The sequence below is a fragment of the Carassius auratus genome, unplaced genomic scaffold (assembly GCF_003368295.1).
Source record: "Carassius auratus strain Wakin unplaced genomic scaffold, ASM336829v1 scaf_tig00008429, whole genome shotgun sequence".
Taxonomy (NCBI): Eukaryota; Metazoa; Chordata; class Actinopteri; order Cypriniformes; family Cyprinidae; genus Carassius; species Carassius auratus.
In genome coordinates this window covers 13,970-32,764 of record NW_020523942.1, presented here as the reverse complement: position 1 = coordinate 32,764, position 18,795 = coordinate 13,970, and the positions used below count along the sequence as shown (strand labels likewise).

At 34.0% G+C, this 18,795-nt stretch overlaps 2 protein-coding genes and 1 pseudogene across 2 annotated transcripts; all 3 read right to left on the bottom strand.

The window, feature by feature from the left end:
- Positions 1–22: 22 nt before the first annotated feature.
- LOC113071906 (sialic acid-binding Ig-like lectin 9) lies at positions 23–1,050 on the bottom strand. Its single transcript, XM_026245192.1, has 2 exons — positions 760–1,050; positions 23–523 (listed from the first exon to the last, which is right to left on the bottom strand). Exons 1-2 carry the CDS (start codon positions 1,037–1,039, stop codon positions 381–383), a joined length of 423 nt encoding a protein of 140 aa, XP_026100977.1. The 5' UTR covers positions 1,040–1,050; the 3' UTR covers positions 23–380.
- A 1,723-nt stretch (positions 1,051–2,773) lies between these two features.
- Positions 2,774–4,294, bottom strand: LOC113071908 (neuronal acetylcholine receptor subunit alpha-10-like; annotated as a pseudogene).
- An 8,218-nt stretch (positions 4,295–12,512) lies between these two features.
- Positions 12,513–17,614, bottom strand: LOC113071905 (rho-related GTP-binding protein RhoG). The gene is made up of 2 exons (XM_026245191.1): positions 17,416–17,614; positions 12,513–13,530 (listed from the first exon to the last, which is right to left on the bottom strand). The coding sequence occupies exon 2, from the start codon at positions 13,501–13,503 to the stop codon at positions 12,928–12,930; it is 576 nt and encodes a 191-aa protein (XP_026100976.1). The 5' UTR covers positions 13,504–13,530; positions 17,416–17,614; the 3' UTR covers positions 12,513–12,927.
- Between the last annotated feature and the right edge of the window lie 1,181 nt (positions 17,615–18,795).

The following is an 18,795-nucleotide window of genomic DNA, read 5'->3' as shown; positions in this document are numbered from 1 at the left end:
TTGACACACTGTTTTCCTAATGAATGTTGTTCAGTTGCTTTGACGCAATGCAATGTATTTTGTTTAAAGCGCTATATAAATAAAGGTGACTTGTAGCATTACTGATGTCATTCTGTGTGTTGTTTTTACATTTAGGATTGGAAGACTTGTTCCCTTTTGAATCAGTTGTAACACCTGGTATGTGATGAATTAGATTTTATAATTAGTAAAGACATATTATGACTTTAGGAACGTCTCCTGCAAACACCCGATGAACTTCTCCTCATGTTTGAAGGATCTATGTATCGCAGATCAGTATTTCAATGGTTGCTGGCACATTTTCATTTCATAATTTGTGATGTTGTAAGACTGTTGTAAGAGGTTATCAGTGGAATGTGGTTCTACTTACAAATTATATTTAAAGTGATGGATGCATTCAGGGTCTTGTTCTGAAATGTCCTCATACAGCTGTAAACCCCAGCATGCTCCTTTGTCACAGTGGTTATCGTCACAGATCCAACAGACGCTTGGTTCATGAATATATCTGTGGGGGAAAAAAATCATCAGTTTTGACAGCACATTCACTTGTATGCAAAAAAAGAAAAAAAAGAAAAAGAGATGCATTCAGGTTATACATTTCTATTTTTTATCAGTATGTGTTGTTCTTGGGAATTGAACCCACAACTTTTTGCAGTGCTAACTTAATGCTCTACAACTGAGACACAGGAACAGTTATACATTAAACGTTTTAATAGTTAAAATGTAGATTTGTAAACTCACACGTGACGTTGAGGGTCCTATTTGTACTGATGAGTTTGCTTCCGTAGCTCACGTTACATCCTACAGTGGCATTGTGATCGTCAGAAGTTGGAGTTAAGGTCAAAGTTGAGAGGTAAAGGCTTTTGGAGGTGCTCGGAGTGATGTTGTCCTTTAGATAAGTGATGTTTCCCCCTCTTGTCCTGATCCACCATGTTATATTAGGAGTTTCAGGACAAGGAAAAGGAGCTGAACATGTCAGATCGGCCTTCTCTCCCTCTCTGAGAAGAGGAATGTTCATCATAGGCTCGTCTGCAAATAGATGTACTCAAGAAGTTAGACATTGCAGACATTTATCACAGTCTAAATTTCTGAGTCATTCTTTGAGTATATATTCAAATCATACAATGAAATACATATTGTAGCAGTGTACACATAGCAGTACACATAGCATGTTGTCCAGTATAGTTCCTCTGCTGGGATTATGAAATCATTAAAACATCTGAAACAGAACATCCTTCTGAAACAATAAAGAACTGAAAGACAACTGCAAACTCCAGGCAAAAACAGGACCTGTTTAACTTTGCTAAATGAAGGTATGCATTACCTCGGATGAGGATTTTGACACTGGCATTAGATAAAGTTTGGCCATGCCCCACAATTGTGAAAACCTATTCTCCTTCATCTTCTTTTATTTATTTGATGATGCTGCTGCAGTTGTTTTTAGTCAGATCAGGTTCAAGCAACTTAATCTGCTCTGTTTCATTCTCTTCCTGTTTGTTTTCAATATGTTTACTTACTTTCTCCTTGAAAGGGATAGTTCACTTTCAAATTAAATTTTGGTATGTTTTAGCTTACCTCAAGGGCATCCAAGATGTAGGTGTCTTTGTTTCCACAGTTGTTTCCATTTTATTAATATTATTGTCCAAAATTAACATTATCTAAAATACTTTGTACATATATAAAAACTAGAAAAAAAGTCTAGAAAAAAAATCTTGTAACTACAACAAAAAAATTTCTAATTATATTTAAAAGATAAAGCAATAAAATGTGCCCTGACCATTTTAAGTCAAACCATTCACAGTTTAGAAGCTTACAGATACGTACAAGATACATCCTTCCTCTTCTGGAGAACTTCCTCATTTTACTGAATCGCACAAATGGCGATTGTTTTACATAGCCGTAGTTTGATACAAATGTATTGTTGTTAGCCAGAGATATCAGGATGAGTTTTTTGAAAGAGATATTCAGTAAAAATAATATTGTAGGTAAGATGTTTTTTACTTTGAAAAGACATTAAACTTAATTAACAAAGACTTTATTAGCACTTAAAGGGAGGATACTGACATGCACAGACAGAAAAAGAGATCCACTGCTTGTGTATGACATACTTCAGCTGAGAGTGCAGGATAAAATGAAGGTTAAGCTCCAGGAGACATGGAGAAAAGAACATACAACAAACAGATCCACAACATCTGTCATCGGTGTTTTAATGCTTCTGTTTCAGACATTTAGATCAGAGTAGAGGACAGGATTTGTTTAGCGTATTTATGTCTGTAAACAGCAAAGAAGATTTCAATTGTTCAATCACAAATCATGCAGGCTAAATTGCTTTAACATACATTATCCATAGAAAACAGCTTTTTTGGAATACTTTTGGAATAATGTGCTTAAGTTCTGCATTTTGACCAGAATGGGAAGTCATGGCCTGGTGGTTAGAGAGTTTGACTCCTGACCTTAGGGTTGTTGGTTTGAATCTCGGGCTGGTAATACCAAGACTGAGTTGTCCTTGAGCAAGGCACTGAACCCTCAACTGCTCCCCGGGTGCTGCAGCATAAATGGCTGCCCACTGCTCCAGGTGTGTGTGCACTTTGGATGGGTTAAATGCAGAGCACGAGTTCTGAGCATGGGTCACCATACTTGGCTGTATGTCACGTCACTTTCAAAATGTCGACATTTTGAAGAATTCTCTTATTTCTCACATAAAATAATTTAAACTCAATGTATTTTATCTATTTTTTAACAGTACTAAGGTATACTATAATAATGTAGATTTTAGGGGTAATGTATATTTCTGACTTCTCTCAAATTTGAACACAAAGTCATCCTCCCAGCTTGGCCATGCATGTTGCAGTTGGAGTCAGGCAGTTTTGATGGTTGAGGGTGTAGTCTCTCTGGCTGTGAGGTTATGCAGTTCTTGCCAACTTCGTAGACAAAGCAAATCCTGGCCAGATACTGCAGGATGCATTTCTTGGCCCAGTTTGGGATGAGTTTGGCCTTGGGGACAAATGTGTGATGTATGTTAATAATAAAGATGGTGAGAGCAGTGGATGCAGTGAACATGGTCATCGTGGATATGTAATAGTTTCCTGTAGAATGCAAGAGAATGTTTAGTAACGTTTAGTGTCAATGATATTGCCAGGAAATGATTACATTAGACTGAAAAGTTCAGAATGACAGATTATCAGTTAATGTTGAATGTTATGTTGTTTCATAACTTTTACATTAATGATCATTTTAGTACATTTAGAGAATAAATATTCAACAAGAATAAAATCATATCGCACAATGTTGAGAGTATTTAGAAAAAAATATATAGAGTGTCACAACGTTGTTAAGTACTGCCTGTAAAAAACAAACTGTCCGTCAGTATAGTTTAGAATAGTTTTCTGACTAATAGACGTGTGAGAACCTTTAAAGGAATTGAAGTTCATTTGTTTCCGGTGTTTACAAAACGAAACTTGTTCTAAAAAAGAAGCTTCTCTCAGTGCTAGTGGTGTTAGAGGAGTTACCGAAACTTGCCTAGCTAGTGTGAAAGCTACTCAGAAGTGTACAGTAATTATAGTCAAGCTAAAAATTGTTATCACTAGTAAGACCTACTTAAAGCTACTTATAGGGGCAATAAATACTTATATATGTATAAACTACATAAGAGATGTAAAGCTGTCTAAAATGCCCAGGCTGAATTCTAAATAGCATATCCGCACTGTTTATATTACAATATTTAGTTTATGCCTTTATATTAAAACTTTATATTTATAAAAATGTTACCATGTTACAGCAGTTATGATTAGGGGTACAATCTCTGAAGGAGGCATGATCTCAGCCACCAACAGCTGAAACACGGTGAGTGCTCTAGCATCACAGTAACTCCCAGTGACACCTTCTCTCCAGAGTCTGCAGGTAGATAGAAACCCAGAGGAATCAAACAGGGAATGAGCCAGTTGAACACATAAACCAAGGCCCTACTCTTCAGTTTCAGAGTGTACATCACGTCCGGATAAGGGTCTGCACAGCCGCCATACAGAATGATGTTTTTCTTGTCCGGCATTCCCAGCACCTCCTATTCCACGTTGTCGACCACATCTGTGAGATCTGTGCTCTCCATGGTGTTCAAAATGTCAAGATGGTTGCCTTTGTAGGTCCATGACCCATAGGTCAGACGGCACTGCTGAGCGTCAAAGGGGAAGAATGAGATGTCAACTTTACAGCTTTTGGAGATGGCTGGAGTGTGCCACATGATCTGGCCATTATGATGGATCACAATGTTGGTGTCCATAGTAATCATCAGCGCTACAAGAGTAAAGATATTACAGTAAATTAGCAGTTTGGGTCATTCTACACAGGGTAAAAAAAGTCTTCACTCTTCCATGGAAAGGAGCTCCAGATTGATCATATTTTTTTTTGGGGGGGGGGGGGGGGGGGGCGATCTTATGTATACAGCCCTCTTCAATTCATTTCACAGACAGTTTTTGATAGAATTTGATCTGGAATTTTGACTGGGCCATTCCTTTGACTTCATTGTATGTTTGAGCTCATTATTCATACATTTATCAACAGATTTATGAATGAAGGCCTGCAGCTCAAGGGCACCTCAGTTGTGGTATTGCTGGCTCAAGACTCGAATCCACAACCTTAGGAGTCATACTCTCTAACCACTAGGCCACAACTTTCCCTTACCAAAAAGTAGTATACTTCAAGTTTATTAAGTATACTTAAAGGTGCTGTAGGGAAATATTTTTTACATATTTATTAAACCTGTCATTATGTCCTGACAGTAGAATATGAGACAGATAATCTGTGAAAAAATCAAGCTCCTCTGGCTCCTCCCAGTGGTTCTATTGCCATTTGCAGAAATCCATCACTCCCGGTAAGAAACAACCAATCAGAGCTGCGGTCTGTAACTTAGTTTGTGTTCAAAATGTAGAAAAATGTATATAATAAGTGAGTACACCATGAATCCATTTTCCAAACCGTGTAGTGTCCTGAATCACTAGGGTGCACCTATAATAAGTGTTTATATTCGGACTATTTTAGTAAGTAAGTAATTCGGACTATTTTAGATTGCTTCGAAGTAGTTCCGGCTACGATGTTCTTCCGCAAGACGCAAACAGTTCTGTTTATTAACCGCTAGAGCGTCAAAAGTTACCTACCGCAGCTTTAAGTAAAGTTCAAGTATATTTTAACTACACTTTATGTAGAAAGTATTTTAATATCAGTGTTCTAGTAGTATATGTAATGTAGTGTAATGTAAATGTAATGTTTCAATACTCCTTGGGACTAAATTGGCCCACTTTCTGGTATATAAAAGTATACTTAAAGTATAACAGTAGCAAACTTTGAGTACACTACTAGTTTACCTCTGTAGTTTGTTCTGCAATTATACTAAAAGTGAACATATATGTATACTGAGAGTTTACTAATTAAACACTTTGTACACCTTGAAGCGTCTCAGTAAACTACTAGTTTAGTAGTTTTATACTGCAAGTATACTCATAATAATTTTCTTTAAGTGAACTAAACATCATACTTTAAGTATACTGTACTACTATGTCCCTATTTAGGTTTGAATTTGTATTTATTTTGTTATATTAATATCTGAACTTACAAAACATCCAAAGAAAGAACAGGGTATCTTCTTGTAAACAAAAACATTTTATTCTAGCTTCATGCATTATTAAAAAAAAAAAAAAAAAAAAAACACTTTAATGTGGGTAAGTTTAATAAAAAATGAAATAACAGTTTGAACAAAAAGCTGAAAAAACAACAACTATGAATTGGATTTAGAATGATAATCAAAATGTGATTCGATCAGTCATTATTACCTCTTAACAACATTTTATTCCATAACGTTACAGTTTTGATGTTGTTTCATGTCAGATGATCATGTTAGATTACATGTGTAAATGTCTGTTGTTTATTTTTCTCCTTCACTTGTGTTTTTTTTTCTTTGCAGAAGGAGTGCGCAGGAGTACGTGTACTACCGCCCCCTACTGTATAATAATGAAAACACAGATTCTAGGAGTATAGCTCAAATATATTCAGACTTTTTGTAAGTATAAGTCAAGTATATTAAATGCCATTTTAAGTATATTTCTAAGGAGTACATAAAGCCCATTTCTGAGAAGTACATAAAAAGTAAACTAAAAGCATACTTCCCTATTTTTAGTTTAAAAGAAGTATAGTAATAGCACACTTGAATAAACTTCTTTTTCGTAAGGGTATACATAACTGACATGACAAAAACTATTCAGTTTAATTATTACATTTCATTGTAGTTGGATTTATTTAAGATAGATGTGACTAAGACTAGATGTGACTAAGACTAACATAGACAAATTTAGTCAAATAATGGTGTCCGTTTGAATATTACATCCCAAACACATTCCGTATCCTCCAAATTCAGTGCAGGACCAGCTGTAGAATCAAACTTGTCATACTTAAATAATAATGTACACACTGCTCTGTACACACTGCTCTCTCTGTGTGTGTGTGTCTGGGTGTTCACTGCTGTGTGTGTGCACTTTGGACGGGTTAAATGCAGAGTGCAAATTATGGGTCACCATACTTGGCTGTATGTCACTTTCACTAAATACATTTCCTTAAAGCTTTGGTTTGGCCAGTTTTCAGAAAGATCTCATCTGAATGGCGGACATTCTAAACACAGTTCAAAATCTTCACTTCATCACTGTATTTAATAAACTAGTTAACTTCCTTAACCCAACAGAAATAAAGATCGGTTTTCTGTTTGAATATTTTAAAATGTAATATACTCCTGTGATGCAGAAGCAAAGCATTTTCATGTAATTATTTGTAAATTATTTTGTAATTTATTTATTATGCTTGTACAGCACTTTGTGCAACCCTGGTTGTACAAAATAAAATTAACAAAGCTAAACTAAACTAAACTTTTTTTGTTTAGTTATTGCAATATTTACAGGAAATAGCATTCTTTTGTCAAATGCATAACTTTGGACATTATTTTAGCTTATTTTTGCAATTACCATTGCTTTCCTTACTGAATAACTTATGACACATAATTCATGATTCTTACACATTTATCTGCATTTGTAATCCAACAGAATGACAACATTGTCTCTACAGTGTCCTCATTTGAGCTCATTTTCTGATAGGCTGTGGTTTTGTGCATTGTCTGGCAGATTACCTTGTCAATTATTTGGGAGAGAGTTATCTGTATGTGAAGTTCAGGATGTCGTCTGTGTCCTCAACTGGCCTCAGCACAATTGTGTAGTTCCTAAATAAATAATTAAGCAGTTTCTGGGCGTAGATCCCATAGCAAAATAAACATCTGTATTTTGTTTGAATATTGTTTAATGTTTGCGAAGCTAAATATGTGACCAATCACGGAAAGTAGGGACACAAGTCGGTTCTGGGGCATTTTGAGTTATTCACAGATTCTGAAAGAGTAGTCTCCAAGCTTTCCAACGATGTGTAACACATGGAAATCTGATAATATTTGGAGAAGTTGTGGCCATTTGAAGGTAGTTACTCAAAAAAGCTCAAAAAGCAGAAAATAGCCTTTAAAGATTGTGCAGTTCTCACCTGTTCTCACTGCTGGGAGTGACAATAGGGCTCATTTACATCTAATTACATCTCATTTACATAAGCCATACCCCCTGTAAAGCTGCATATTTGCATAGCAACGACAGACACAACGGGAAATATTTGACCGCATACTATTAATAATAAAGGATAATGTGCATTGTAAATGTCAGGAATTTATCTTTTTTGACTTTTATAAAAATTATTTAGAGGCTGAAATATGTGAGTTTTATCTTTTTATAAAACCTTTTTTGTCAAAACTCTATTTGAACTTGTGCATTGTAAATAACGTTGCAAGACACTCCTTTAAAATCTGGCCATCATTTTAAATGTTATTATTTTAATGTTTACGTAAACAAAAAGTACATATTGATGCTAATTTTATTTGTTATTTGCTGGTTTTCTACATAAAACTTGGTGAATTGATTTCATTGAGTAGCATTAGGACTTTTTGAACAGGATTCTGTGATAACCGTGATCATTTTGGTCACTATAATCATGAAATGAAATTTCCATGCTATTTCATCTCTAGTTATGATCAACTATGATAAACTAAAATTCAAGGACTTAATATGGGGACACATTTCGAGTGAGAGCAAGGTTACATCATGTTACCTTGTAAAATGCATTGTTACAGTTTTCTTGTGTCAAAGACAACTATGCAAAAAGCTTTTTTTTTTTTTTTTTTTTGCATTTATTTTTGGCCATACTGTATGACAGAGGTCTGATATTCTATTCGTCATATTTCTGTTTTGCATAAAACTGAAGGATATTCGATACATCCTATACTGTATTCTAAAATGATCTGACTGTCATGATTCTGCCCTCGTGTCCTTGATTTTCCCTAGTCTTGAGGCAGGATCATGGCAGACCCGTGTTTTGTGTACAAGCACATGGCCTTGTCTTTGGGCCATGTGCTTGTGTTGTCTCGTTCCCTTGCCCCGCCCCCCTTGTTATCCTAGTCTTGTCGTGATTGTCCTATCTGTGCCACCTGTCGTGTCTTAATTGTTCCCCTATTTAGATCTCCTAGTGTGCTCTGTCTTTCGTCGGTTCATTTGTGATTTGTGATTGTACCTCACAAACAACCAGGAAACGAGACAACACAAGCACATGGCCCAAAGACAAGGCCATGTGCTTGTACACAAAACACGGGTCTGCCATGATCCTGCCTCAAGACTAGGGAAAATCAAGGACATGAGGGCAGAATCATGACACTGATATTAACTTTTGCATGGACTTTATTGAAAAGAGCTTAGGCTCATGTAACCAGTCATTTCACTGTGCGTCTGTGAATCAATCAATATTAATTATCACTGTATTTTTTTATATATATAAAATAAATGCAGCCTTTATGAGCATAAAAGAATGAGCATTTAAAAAAACAATAAAACATATTAATGGTCAGTCGTGTGTACACTGTAATTTGTCTAAATGTGGTGTGGTTAGTTTATTGATTGCATTTTTTATTTTACAGATAATTACAAATGGAGAAATATTAAAAAGTAAAGTCAGGGCAAGATTCATCATAAGGTAAACCAAATCATAGCCTGTCAATCAGAGCCATATGAAGGATTGAGGAGGGATGGAGGGATGAGATTACTCATATACAACACAAGATAATGATTATACTGATTTTACTGAACTGACAATGTGATGATAAAATAAATGATAAAAATAATTAGCTAGCAGCTAGAAATCAATACCTGGAATAAGCAGCTAATAATGCAAGTTAAACATTTAACTAAACATTAGACTGTGTAATATGAATTTGCTTAGAAATGAAAGAAGGTTTAAATCCTATCACTGGCTAAAAACCTGCAGAAAATCAAACAGATATGGATATGATTGATATGTAAGAAAGAATAATACATTATCTGGTACAAACATCAAGCAGAAGTAAAATAAAGGTTAAATATTGCACATTCTTGGCAGACTTCTCTCAGTTCACTTCATTGAAGCTCTGCTATGAGAAATACCTGTAAAGTGACAGGTGACAGCTGCTGTATGAAAGTCAATAAAACACAGAGACACTAAACCGATTAATCCACCAATCAGAGCACATGTGTAATCCAGCCTCACTGTATTTGACGTATTATATGTCCAGGTTTTCATGCCATTAAATAAACATGTATTTATTATTATTTAATAACACAATAATTAAATATAATTATTCAAATAAATTATATAATAATTATATAATTAATTATATAATTTTATAATAATAATAAAAAAAACTTTTCCTTTTCCTATTAATTGTAAATAGTTCATAGTCTTAAAACTGTAATTGATAAATTGAATACATATTAACAACAACATTATGTCCATCCATATTATGTCCATCCCAAAGCTACGGTATATATATATATATATATATATATATATATATATATATATATATATATATATATATATATATATATATATATATATATATATTAATCAATTAACTTATATGAGCTAAATTATATTAATGTAATTTATTAATTTATATAGATATTCATATAAAACAGATTGTTTCAAAGCAGCTTCACAGAAATACACAGGAAAATACTGTGTGTTGCAAAATTTTAGAATGAAATTATATATTTTTGCTTTGAAAACAATTATATAAAATAAAATAAACAAAATACATAATCATTGCTTCACACCCTTGGAAGTATATTTTTTAAAAAAATCATGCAACTTCACATTGATTGAACATCAGCTGACCTCACAGCGGTTTGCTAATGTCACCATTATTTTGATTGTGAATACAGTGAGGGCCCCAGCAGCTCTTTGTCACGTATAGCAGGTTTAAATGAGGTGCTTTCAATCTTTGACCACAAGGTGGCAGTATCAGCACATAATTCCACTGGACAAACTGTAGGGCCAAATCAGACTGAAGAGGATCTCATTTTCATATGATTAGGAGAAGAGGAAGAATATGTAATTTACATGATCAAATAAACTGATGGATTTGTAATTGGAGTTACAATTTGGCTGTATTTGGAAATTGAAAATCTTTTGAATAATTATATTAATGGGAAAGAAAATGTTAAAACATAATGAAAGCAAGTACAAGGTCTAAAAAAGATGAGTGTGTTGTTTTGTGTTTGCCAGAGGATATAACACTGTCAAATTCAACGGCTTTTGGTCAGAATTTACGTGAATGAACAGCAGTGTTTGTCTGAGTATGAAACTGTAGCAGTCTCGTGCGAGTCTACTTCATTTTACTTTCAAATGAGGCAATGTGTAGCTCTACGAAGAGGATCAGATATTTTATTTATTTATTTATTTTCTAGAGCTTGAAAGTTTTATTTTATTTTATTTTATTTTATTTTATTTTATTTTATTTTATTTTATTTTAATTTATTTTATTTTATTTTATTTTATTTTAATTTATTTTATTTTATTTTGTTCTGCTCTCATGTCTCTCCAGACATACCTCAAAACCAAGACAGCTGCAAACTGTGCCAGAAATAGCTGTGGATTTAAAGGGAAGTGGATGTTTCTCGTTTCTTCTGCTCTCACTGACAAGAGACTTGAACATCGACACAAAAGAAAGTACATGAAAACTGCTTCATAAGCAGCCACAAACACATCTCCCCCAAAAAATGAACCTGAAACTAATGAGTTTCATGTTTTGTAACCATGAGGTAAGTGTGTAAAGCGCAGATTTGCATAAACGGTTCCTCCTTTTTATTAATGTGTCCGGGAAAGTACAAATTCAGCATTTTATACAAAAAAAAAAATTATGCTGTGACAGTGGGTTGTGTGAACTGATTCACACACAAGTGGCACAACATTTCTTTCTTGTGTTTAACAGTATATGATATATTGATATTAAATTCTAAATGCTGAAATGAGGTTCTGAGCAAGTGTGACAGTTAAATATGGAAATGAACATTATATTGAAATCAAGTCTTGTTCTTCTTATCATGATTCATATTTGCAAAATATCTGGATAACTGAAAATGAAACTTTCTACCAACACAATCTTAGTAACAAAGTGGATGAAAACTACTACAACACTGAATCAAATATTTATCTTTATTTTATCTTAAAAATAGCATTTGTTTTCTTGTCTTTAAATTTGTTCATACTACAATAACTTCCATATACAAAATATATTATTTGGTTTTCTTTCTTTCTTTCTTTCTTTTCTTTCTTTCTTTCCTGTATATATATATATATATATATATATATATATATATATATATATATATATATATATATATATATATACTAAAACCAAAATTACCAGAGCCAAAAATTCTGTCTAAAACACAAATTGCTTGTAAATTTCACAAATTATTACAAAAACTGCAAGTCACACATTTTCAAGTAGAAATTTTCAAGTAATAACAAAAACAAAACAAAACAAAACAAAACAAAAAAACCTGAAATAGGATTTTCTCGTAAAATATACCCCAACAATCTTTCTTTTGGTTACAATTTAGAAAATAATAGTTAACAGTGTTGATTAAATCAATTATAAACATGTTCCAGAATGTTTGACACCCACATGTTTGTCTTTATTTTGCATACCCAAATAAGTTAACAGAATAAAGCAAATGAATAAAGAAAAAGAAGAAAAAAGAAAATGTATATAATTACATCAACAATTTAATTTGAGGTTTAAGAGGAACTCTCAGATTATTAATACATGTTAATTGCTCTTATCTTGAAATAATTGAGTAAATTTCTGTAACTCATATATTTTGAAAACACTTCAACTAACATTATAGCGTAATATAAATTTAAATATTTTTGGTAGTGGAAATTTAGACTATAACTAGCTAAATGCTAACATGCTAATTAACACAAGACTTTGATAGCATAGCAATAGCTTAATAAGTAAAGAAGTAAAGAACATTTAACATTCAGTAAAGCATCTTATGCTCAACTAGTCACAAACAGAAGTTCTTCTAAATCTGGCATAAAAAAAAAAATAATTATGTAGCATGTACTCTCCATGTTGAGTGCCATGGCAAAGCGTGCTGGGAAATAGAAATCCCCAGCCCAGTTTCAGTTAAATTCAAGTTCCTCTAAATGAAAAAGAAACAAGTTCATTAAATTCAAAACACTGACTTATAATGTGTCAGTTCTGTGCACTCTTGTGCACACGATTGACTAATCTGTTTAATTATGTTGAGCATTTACAGTGTGTTTGTACTGATTTATTATTTGAATCCTATCATTTATTATTTTATTTCCCCTTGAAATAAATACCACTTAGTATGATATTTTGTTGTACTGTATATAATGTAAAGACATTTGTACGTTTTATTAAGTGTGATTTTTGTTCATATGTACATGTGATGAAACAAATACCCCATAAAAAATACATATGTTCATGTCCCGTCCCATTTAAAGTAGCACACACGATTTCTTGCGGGCTTTTGATTTGGGGTGGAGGAAAGCGAGAGCTGCTTCTGTAAACACCTCCTTCACCCCGTCCTGGCTGAGCGCTGAACACTCCATGTACTTGCTGGCCTTGATTTGTCGGGCCAGCGCCGCCCCCTGCTGCTGGGACACCACCGACAGGTTCCTCTCCTTGAGCTTCTTCAGCACCTCTGGATCATCTCTCAGATCCTTTTGAGTCCCCACCAGCAGGATGGGCACATTAGGACAGTGTTCCGACACCTCAGGGTACCACTTTAGCTTGACGTTCTCGTAGGACGAGGGGTTGACGATGCAGAAGCAGATGATGAAGACGTTGGTCTGTGGGTAGGAGAGGGTCCGTAGACGGTCGTACTCCTCCTGTCCCGCGGTGTCCCACAGATTCAGGCTGATGACTTTAGAGTCTACAGCCAGCTGTGCACTGTAGTTGTCAAACACGGTGGGAACGTATTCTTTAGGAAAGGCGTTGGTGGTGAAGGAAATCAGGAGGCAGGTCTTCCCAACCGCACCGTCTCCAACCACGACACACTTGATGTTCTGCATTGTTGTTCTGCCTTCAGCTTCCAATAACTGAAAGACACGCAAGGATCAAACGTTGTCTATGACTTGTATGCAGTACATGAGATATTTAGCCGAAACAAAATTCTACCAAAAATCTGAAAGGCCTATTTGATCCAAAATATACTAAGAACAGTAAAAACTGTTAAATAATATTACAATTTCAAATTCTTCTATTATTATTATTATTATTATTATTATTATTATTATTATTATTATTATATATTTTGAAATGTAATTTATTCCTGGGATGTAAGGTTGAATTTTCAGCACCATTACTCCAGTTTTATGTGTCACATGATCCTACAGAATTCATTCTAATAAATCTATATCTATATCTATATATATATATATATATATCTATCTATATATATATATATATATATATATATATATATATATATATATATATATATATATATATATATATATATATATATATATATATATATATATATATATATATATATATATATATATTATTATTATTATTATTATTATTATTATTATTATTATTATTATTATCATAAATGTTTGATATTAATAACTAATGTTCCTTGAACAGCAATTACGCATATTAGAGTGGTTTCTGAAGGGTCATGTGACACTGAAGACTGGAGTAATGATGCTGAAAATTCTGCCTTACATCCCAGGAATAAATAACAATTTCAAATGTATTCAAATTGTAAACAAATATTTTAAATTGTAAAAATATTTCTGATTTTACTTTATTTATTTATTTATTTATTTTCAAATGCATTCCTGGTGATCATAAGACTAATTTTGTGTTCCATGTGAGAAAGAAAATCTTGAGTTTAAAACGACATGCAAAAAGCTGAATATATTAAACTTGAATCATTGATAAATATATATATATATATATATATATATATATATATATATATATATATATATATATATAAACAGTCATTTTAACACTGGTTAAACAATATGAATGAATATATTCATGCTAGATGACCATCATGGTTGTATAAGCCATGTTTATGTCAAATTATCACGTGTGTCACAGCTAAAAATGACCATGCTTAACGCCCACAAAACATTAGTGTTGTCAGTGACCTTTATTTATATCTTTCTGAGAAGAACATTTGCACTGAACTAGCAGGGAAGTAATTCATCTCATATGGGTGACTGTTAAAGAGATAGTTCACCCAAAAATGACAATTCTGTTAACATTTACTCACCATCATGTCATTCCAAACTTGTATGAATTGCTTTCTTATGTTGAAAATAAAAGAAGATATTTTTAAGATTGCTGGTAATCAATTTATTTTCCTACTATGGAAGTCAGTGGGAACCACCAACAGTTTGATTACCAGCAATCTTCAAAATATCTTCTTTTATGTTCAACATACAGTAAGAAAGCAATGCATACAGTTTTGGAATGACGTAAAGGTGAGTAAATGATGACAGAATTTTAATTTTTGGTTGAACAATGCCTTTAACATCATTTGAAACTCTGCAATAATGTAATAATATTGCATTATTTTTGAAAACATATGATGTGCATTCTCCTCAGCTTGAAAACAAATCTAATGAAGAGGCTGTCGACTCTTTACATGTTGACTTAGGGTTAGTTCACCCAATAATCAAAATTATTTAATTAATAACTCACCCTCATGTCATTCCAAACCAATGAGACCTCTGTTCATCTTTGGAACACAGTTTAAGATATTTTAGATTTAGTCCGAGAGCTCTCAGTCCCTCTATTGAAGCTGTGTGTACGGTATACTGTCCATGTCCAGAAAGGTAAGAAAAACATCATCAAAGTAGTCCATGTGACATCAGAGGGTCAGTTAGAATTTGTTGAAGCATCGAAAATACATTTTGGTCCAAAAATAGCAATAGTCTGTTGTGAGAGAGTTCAAATCAAAGCAGTCTGTGATATCCGGTTCACCAACAAATCCTTCGATGTAACCGGATCTTTTTGAACCAGTTCACCAAATCGAACTGAATCGTTTTAAATGGTTCGCGACTCCAAAACGCATTAATCCACAAATTATTTAAGCTGTTAACTTTTTTAATGTGGCTGACACTCCCTCTGAGTTCAAACAAACCCATATCCCGGAGTAATTCATTTACTCAAACAGTACACTGACTGAACTGCTGTGAAGAGAGAACTGAAGATGAACACCGAGCCGAGCCAGATAATGACTCGTTCACGAGTCAAGAACCGTTTCAGTCAGACGCGTCCGATTCGAGAACCGAGGAGCTGATTATACTGCACATGTGTGGTCAGACCGAACTGATTCTTTTGGTGATTGATTCTGAACTGATTCTGTGATAATTTTATGAGCCCAGGTAAACCGAAGACTTGAATCAAGGGAAATCATCGCCAATGACGCTGTCCGAAAGAACTAATGGTGATCCGAAAACCGATGAGTCAGTCTTTTGTTCGTTATCTGGTTCGGCTCGGTGTTCATCTTCAGTTCTGTTTGATTAAATTAATTACTCCGGGATATTGGTTTGTTTGAACTCAGAGGGAGTGTCAGCCACATTAAACAAGTTAACAGCTTAAGTCATTTGTGGATTAATGCGTATTGGAGACATGAACTTTTTAAAACGATTCAGTTTGATTTGGTGAACTGTTTCAAAAAGATCCGGTTACATCAAATGATTCGTTCGCGAACCGGATATCACAAACTTTGATTTGAACTCTCTCACAACAGACACGGAAAAGAAGACAATGCTGAATAAAGTCGTAGTTTTTGACTGACCCTCTGATGTCACATGGACTACTTTGATGGTGTTTTTCTTACCTTTCTGGACATGGACAGTATACCGTACACACAGCTTCAATGGAGGGACTGAGAGCTCTCGGACTAATTCTAAAATATCTTAAACTGTGTTCCAAAGATAAACGGCTGTCTCACAGGTTTGGAACGACATGAGGGTGAGTTATTAATGACATAATTTTGATTATTGGGTGAACTAACCCTTTAACTGTTGAAGGCTCTAGTTATGCACATCTGAATTTGAAATGTGAAATCAGTAGATTATTTATAAACGTAGGGGTCTAACATGACTTTGCTGACAAAAAACAGTTCCTTTTTTCAAAAAAACTAGAACTTAAAACCGTACAGCTTACTGTTTTAAGGGTCACGAACCACCCACAGTCCATTCACTTATCGAACGTTTCATATTGCGCTGAAAGTATTTGGGACAAATCTTAAGCTCCAATCAAAACGACTACAATCCATTTTCCAGGAATCAGAGTGCATGTTTAAGAATAATTAAAATTGTATGTTGACATTTAGCTGCATGTCAAATTTTTAAAGATAAGAGTACTTACTGACCAGGATTTTTTTTTTCAACACTACATATTCACAAGCATATTCACTGAATATTACATTGACAGTCACTCCACAGACAGTCTCTTTCCATATAAGTGGGCTGTCAGAATAAACTACAAAGTCAATCAGATCAAATCAGAGTATTTGCATCTCACATATTTCAGCTGATACTTTTCTCCTTTAAATCCTCTGATCTTGTTTTTTTTTTTCATTTATTTTCTAAAAAATACAATATTGTCTGTGTTGTATATCCAAATGCTACCAACACAATTGCACTATATATTAAGTAGAAAACTACATGTTGTCTGTCTTTCTGTATTATATTTAATACATACAAAATGTAAAATAACATTACATATGAACTTGTATTGTTATTTGGTCAGATGCATAAACCACAACGGAGCTCCATTAGACTACAACAGAATAATAAAAAAAGGATGTACTGCTCTAATGACATCATTGTATTCTTATCAGTTTACAAATTATCAAACCAGAGATGCATATGAAATCTGGCCTACAATAAAGTCTAATAGGACACAGAGTTTGGGACAGAGAATTAAGTGCAAATAAGAGATAAACTCACCGGGCATGATACAAAAGAGTGTCCAGGAAATTGTCAACAGTGGTATGAATAAAACTGTCCCTAAATACAGTGACACAGGGGACTGAAGGAGGAAGTGAGCACAGCCTAGTGCGCTGAGAGGAAGTCAGTGACACAAAAAAGCAAAGTGCGGTGGAGAAGTTTAAAGATGATGTAGACCATAACTTAATGGGGTGCATGTCAAAAAGAAAGACATTTGCATATAGACACATTTGATATGTACATACCCTCTGTAGTGAATGGGTGCCGTCAGAATGAGAGTCCAGAAAAGCTGATAAAAACATCACAATAATCCACAAATACAGATCCAGTCCATCCGTTAACATCTCGTGGAGCAATAAAGATGCATGTTTGTAAGAAACATAGCCATCGATATTAATTTTATTTTATTTTGTTCAGTTCAAACTGTTGGCTCCAATCTTCTATATATAATATTGCTTTCTCCAGTGAAAAAGTCATATTGTATCAATCTGGAAATGTGTGTGCATGTAACAAGAAACAGTTTACAAGCAAAAACAGTTCTAAACAAATATGTTGGTGGATTTTGATGTGAGAGAACAAGAGTGGAAGTACTTTTTCAGTGGAGGAAACGTCACCATGGATTATGGACTGGTACTTTGGTCAGAAAATCCTTATTAGATTTGTTCCCATGAAGAAACATGGACTTGCACGGCCAGAGGGTGAGTACTTTTTTAGCAGATTTCATTTTGATTTTCATTTTGGGTGAATTATTCATTTAAACTCGCCATGTATGATCTACAAGAGCGTGGGATGATGCTTCAAACTGAAACTGTGAAATGTTCACATCCATTAGTGACTTATTGCAGTGTCATCACGAGGCCACTAGGAGGCAGTGCTATCTTTTCGCAAACAAGCACGCTCTGCAGTCCATTGGAAAAAGAAGTGTTAGGAAAACACCATCATAGCAGACGTGGGTGTCCAATCAAACAGTGAATGCGCTTTCATTTTTCATTTTTTTTTTTGCACAGGTCAAAGGGCCACTTCTCTTGCGTCCTTCTATCCACTACTGAAAGTTGTATAATTATTGACTATTTGTTGCTGGTGATTAGGCAGAGTGTTTTATAGTGCAGTCATGTTGTGTTGTCTTTATCATATTTTCTGCACTGAATTTGTGGGATTTCTGCAGAAATCTGTGTAAAAATAAATGCCCTGTAAGCCCCAAATTAAGGAAGTAGGTTAGATATTAAGGTTAGTAAATGATTTTCTATATTTTAGATTGCAGCTCAAACATCAGAGCACTAGCAACATTAGGGTCATGGTTTGATTCCCAGGTGCTTGAACTGATAAAATGTATCAATTGAATGTAATGAATGTAGCTTTGGATAAAAGGGCCAGTTAAGT

Excerpts from the sequence above, each read along its gene's own strand:
- LOC113071905 (XM_026245191.1), bottom strand. The coding sequence starts at position 13,503 with ATGCAGAACATCAAGTGTGTCGTGGTTGGAGACGGTGCGGTTGGGAAG.
- LOC113071906 (XM_026245192.1), bottom strand. The coding sequence starts at position 1,039 with ATGATGAACATTCCTCTTCTCAGAGAGGGAGAGAAGGCCGATCTGACA. Across the intron at positions 524-759 it reads TAGGACCCTCAACGTCACGT|ATATATTCATGAACCAAGCG; the intron begins GTGAGTTTACAA and ends TTTCCCCCACAG.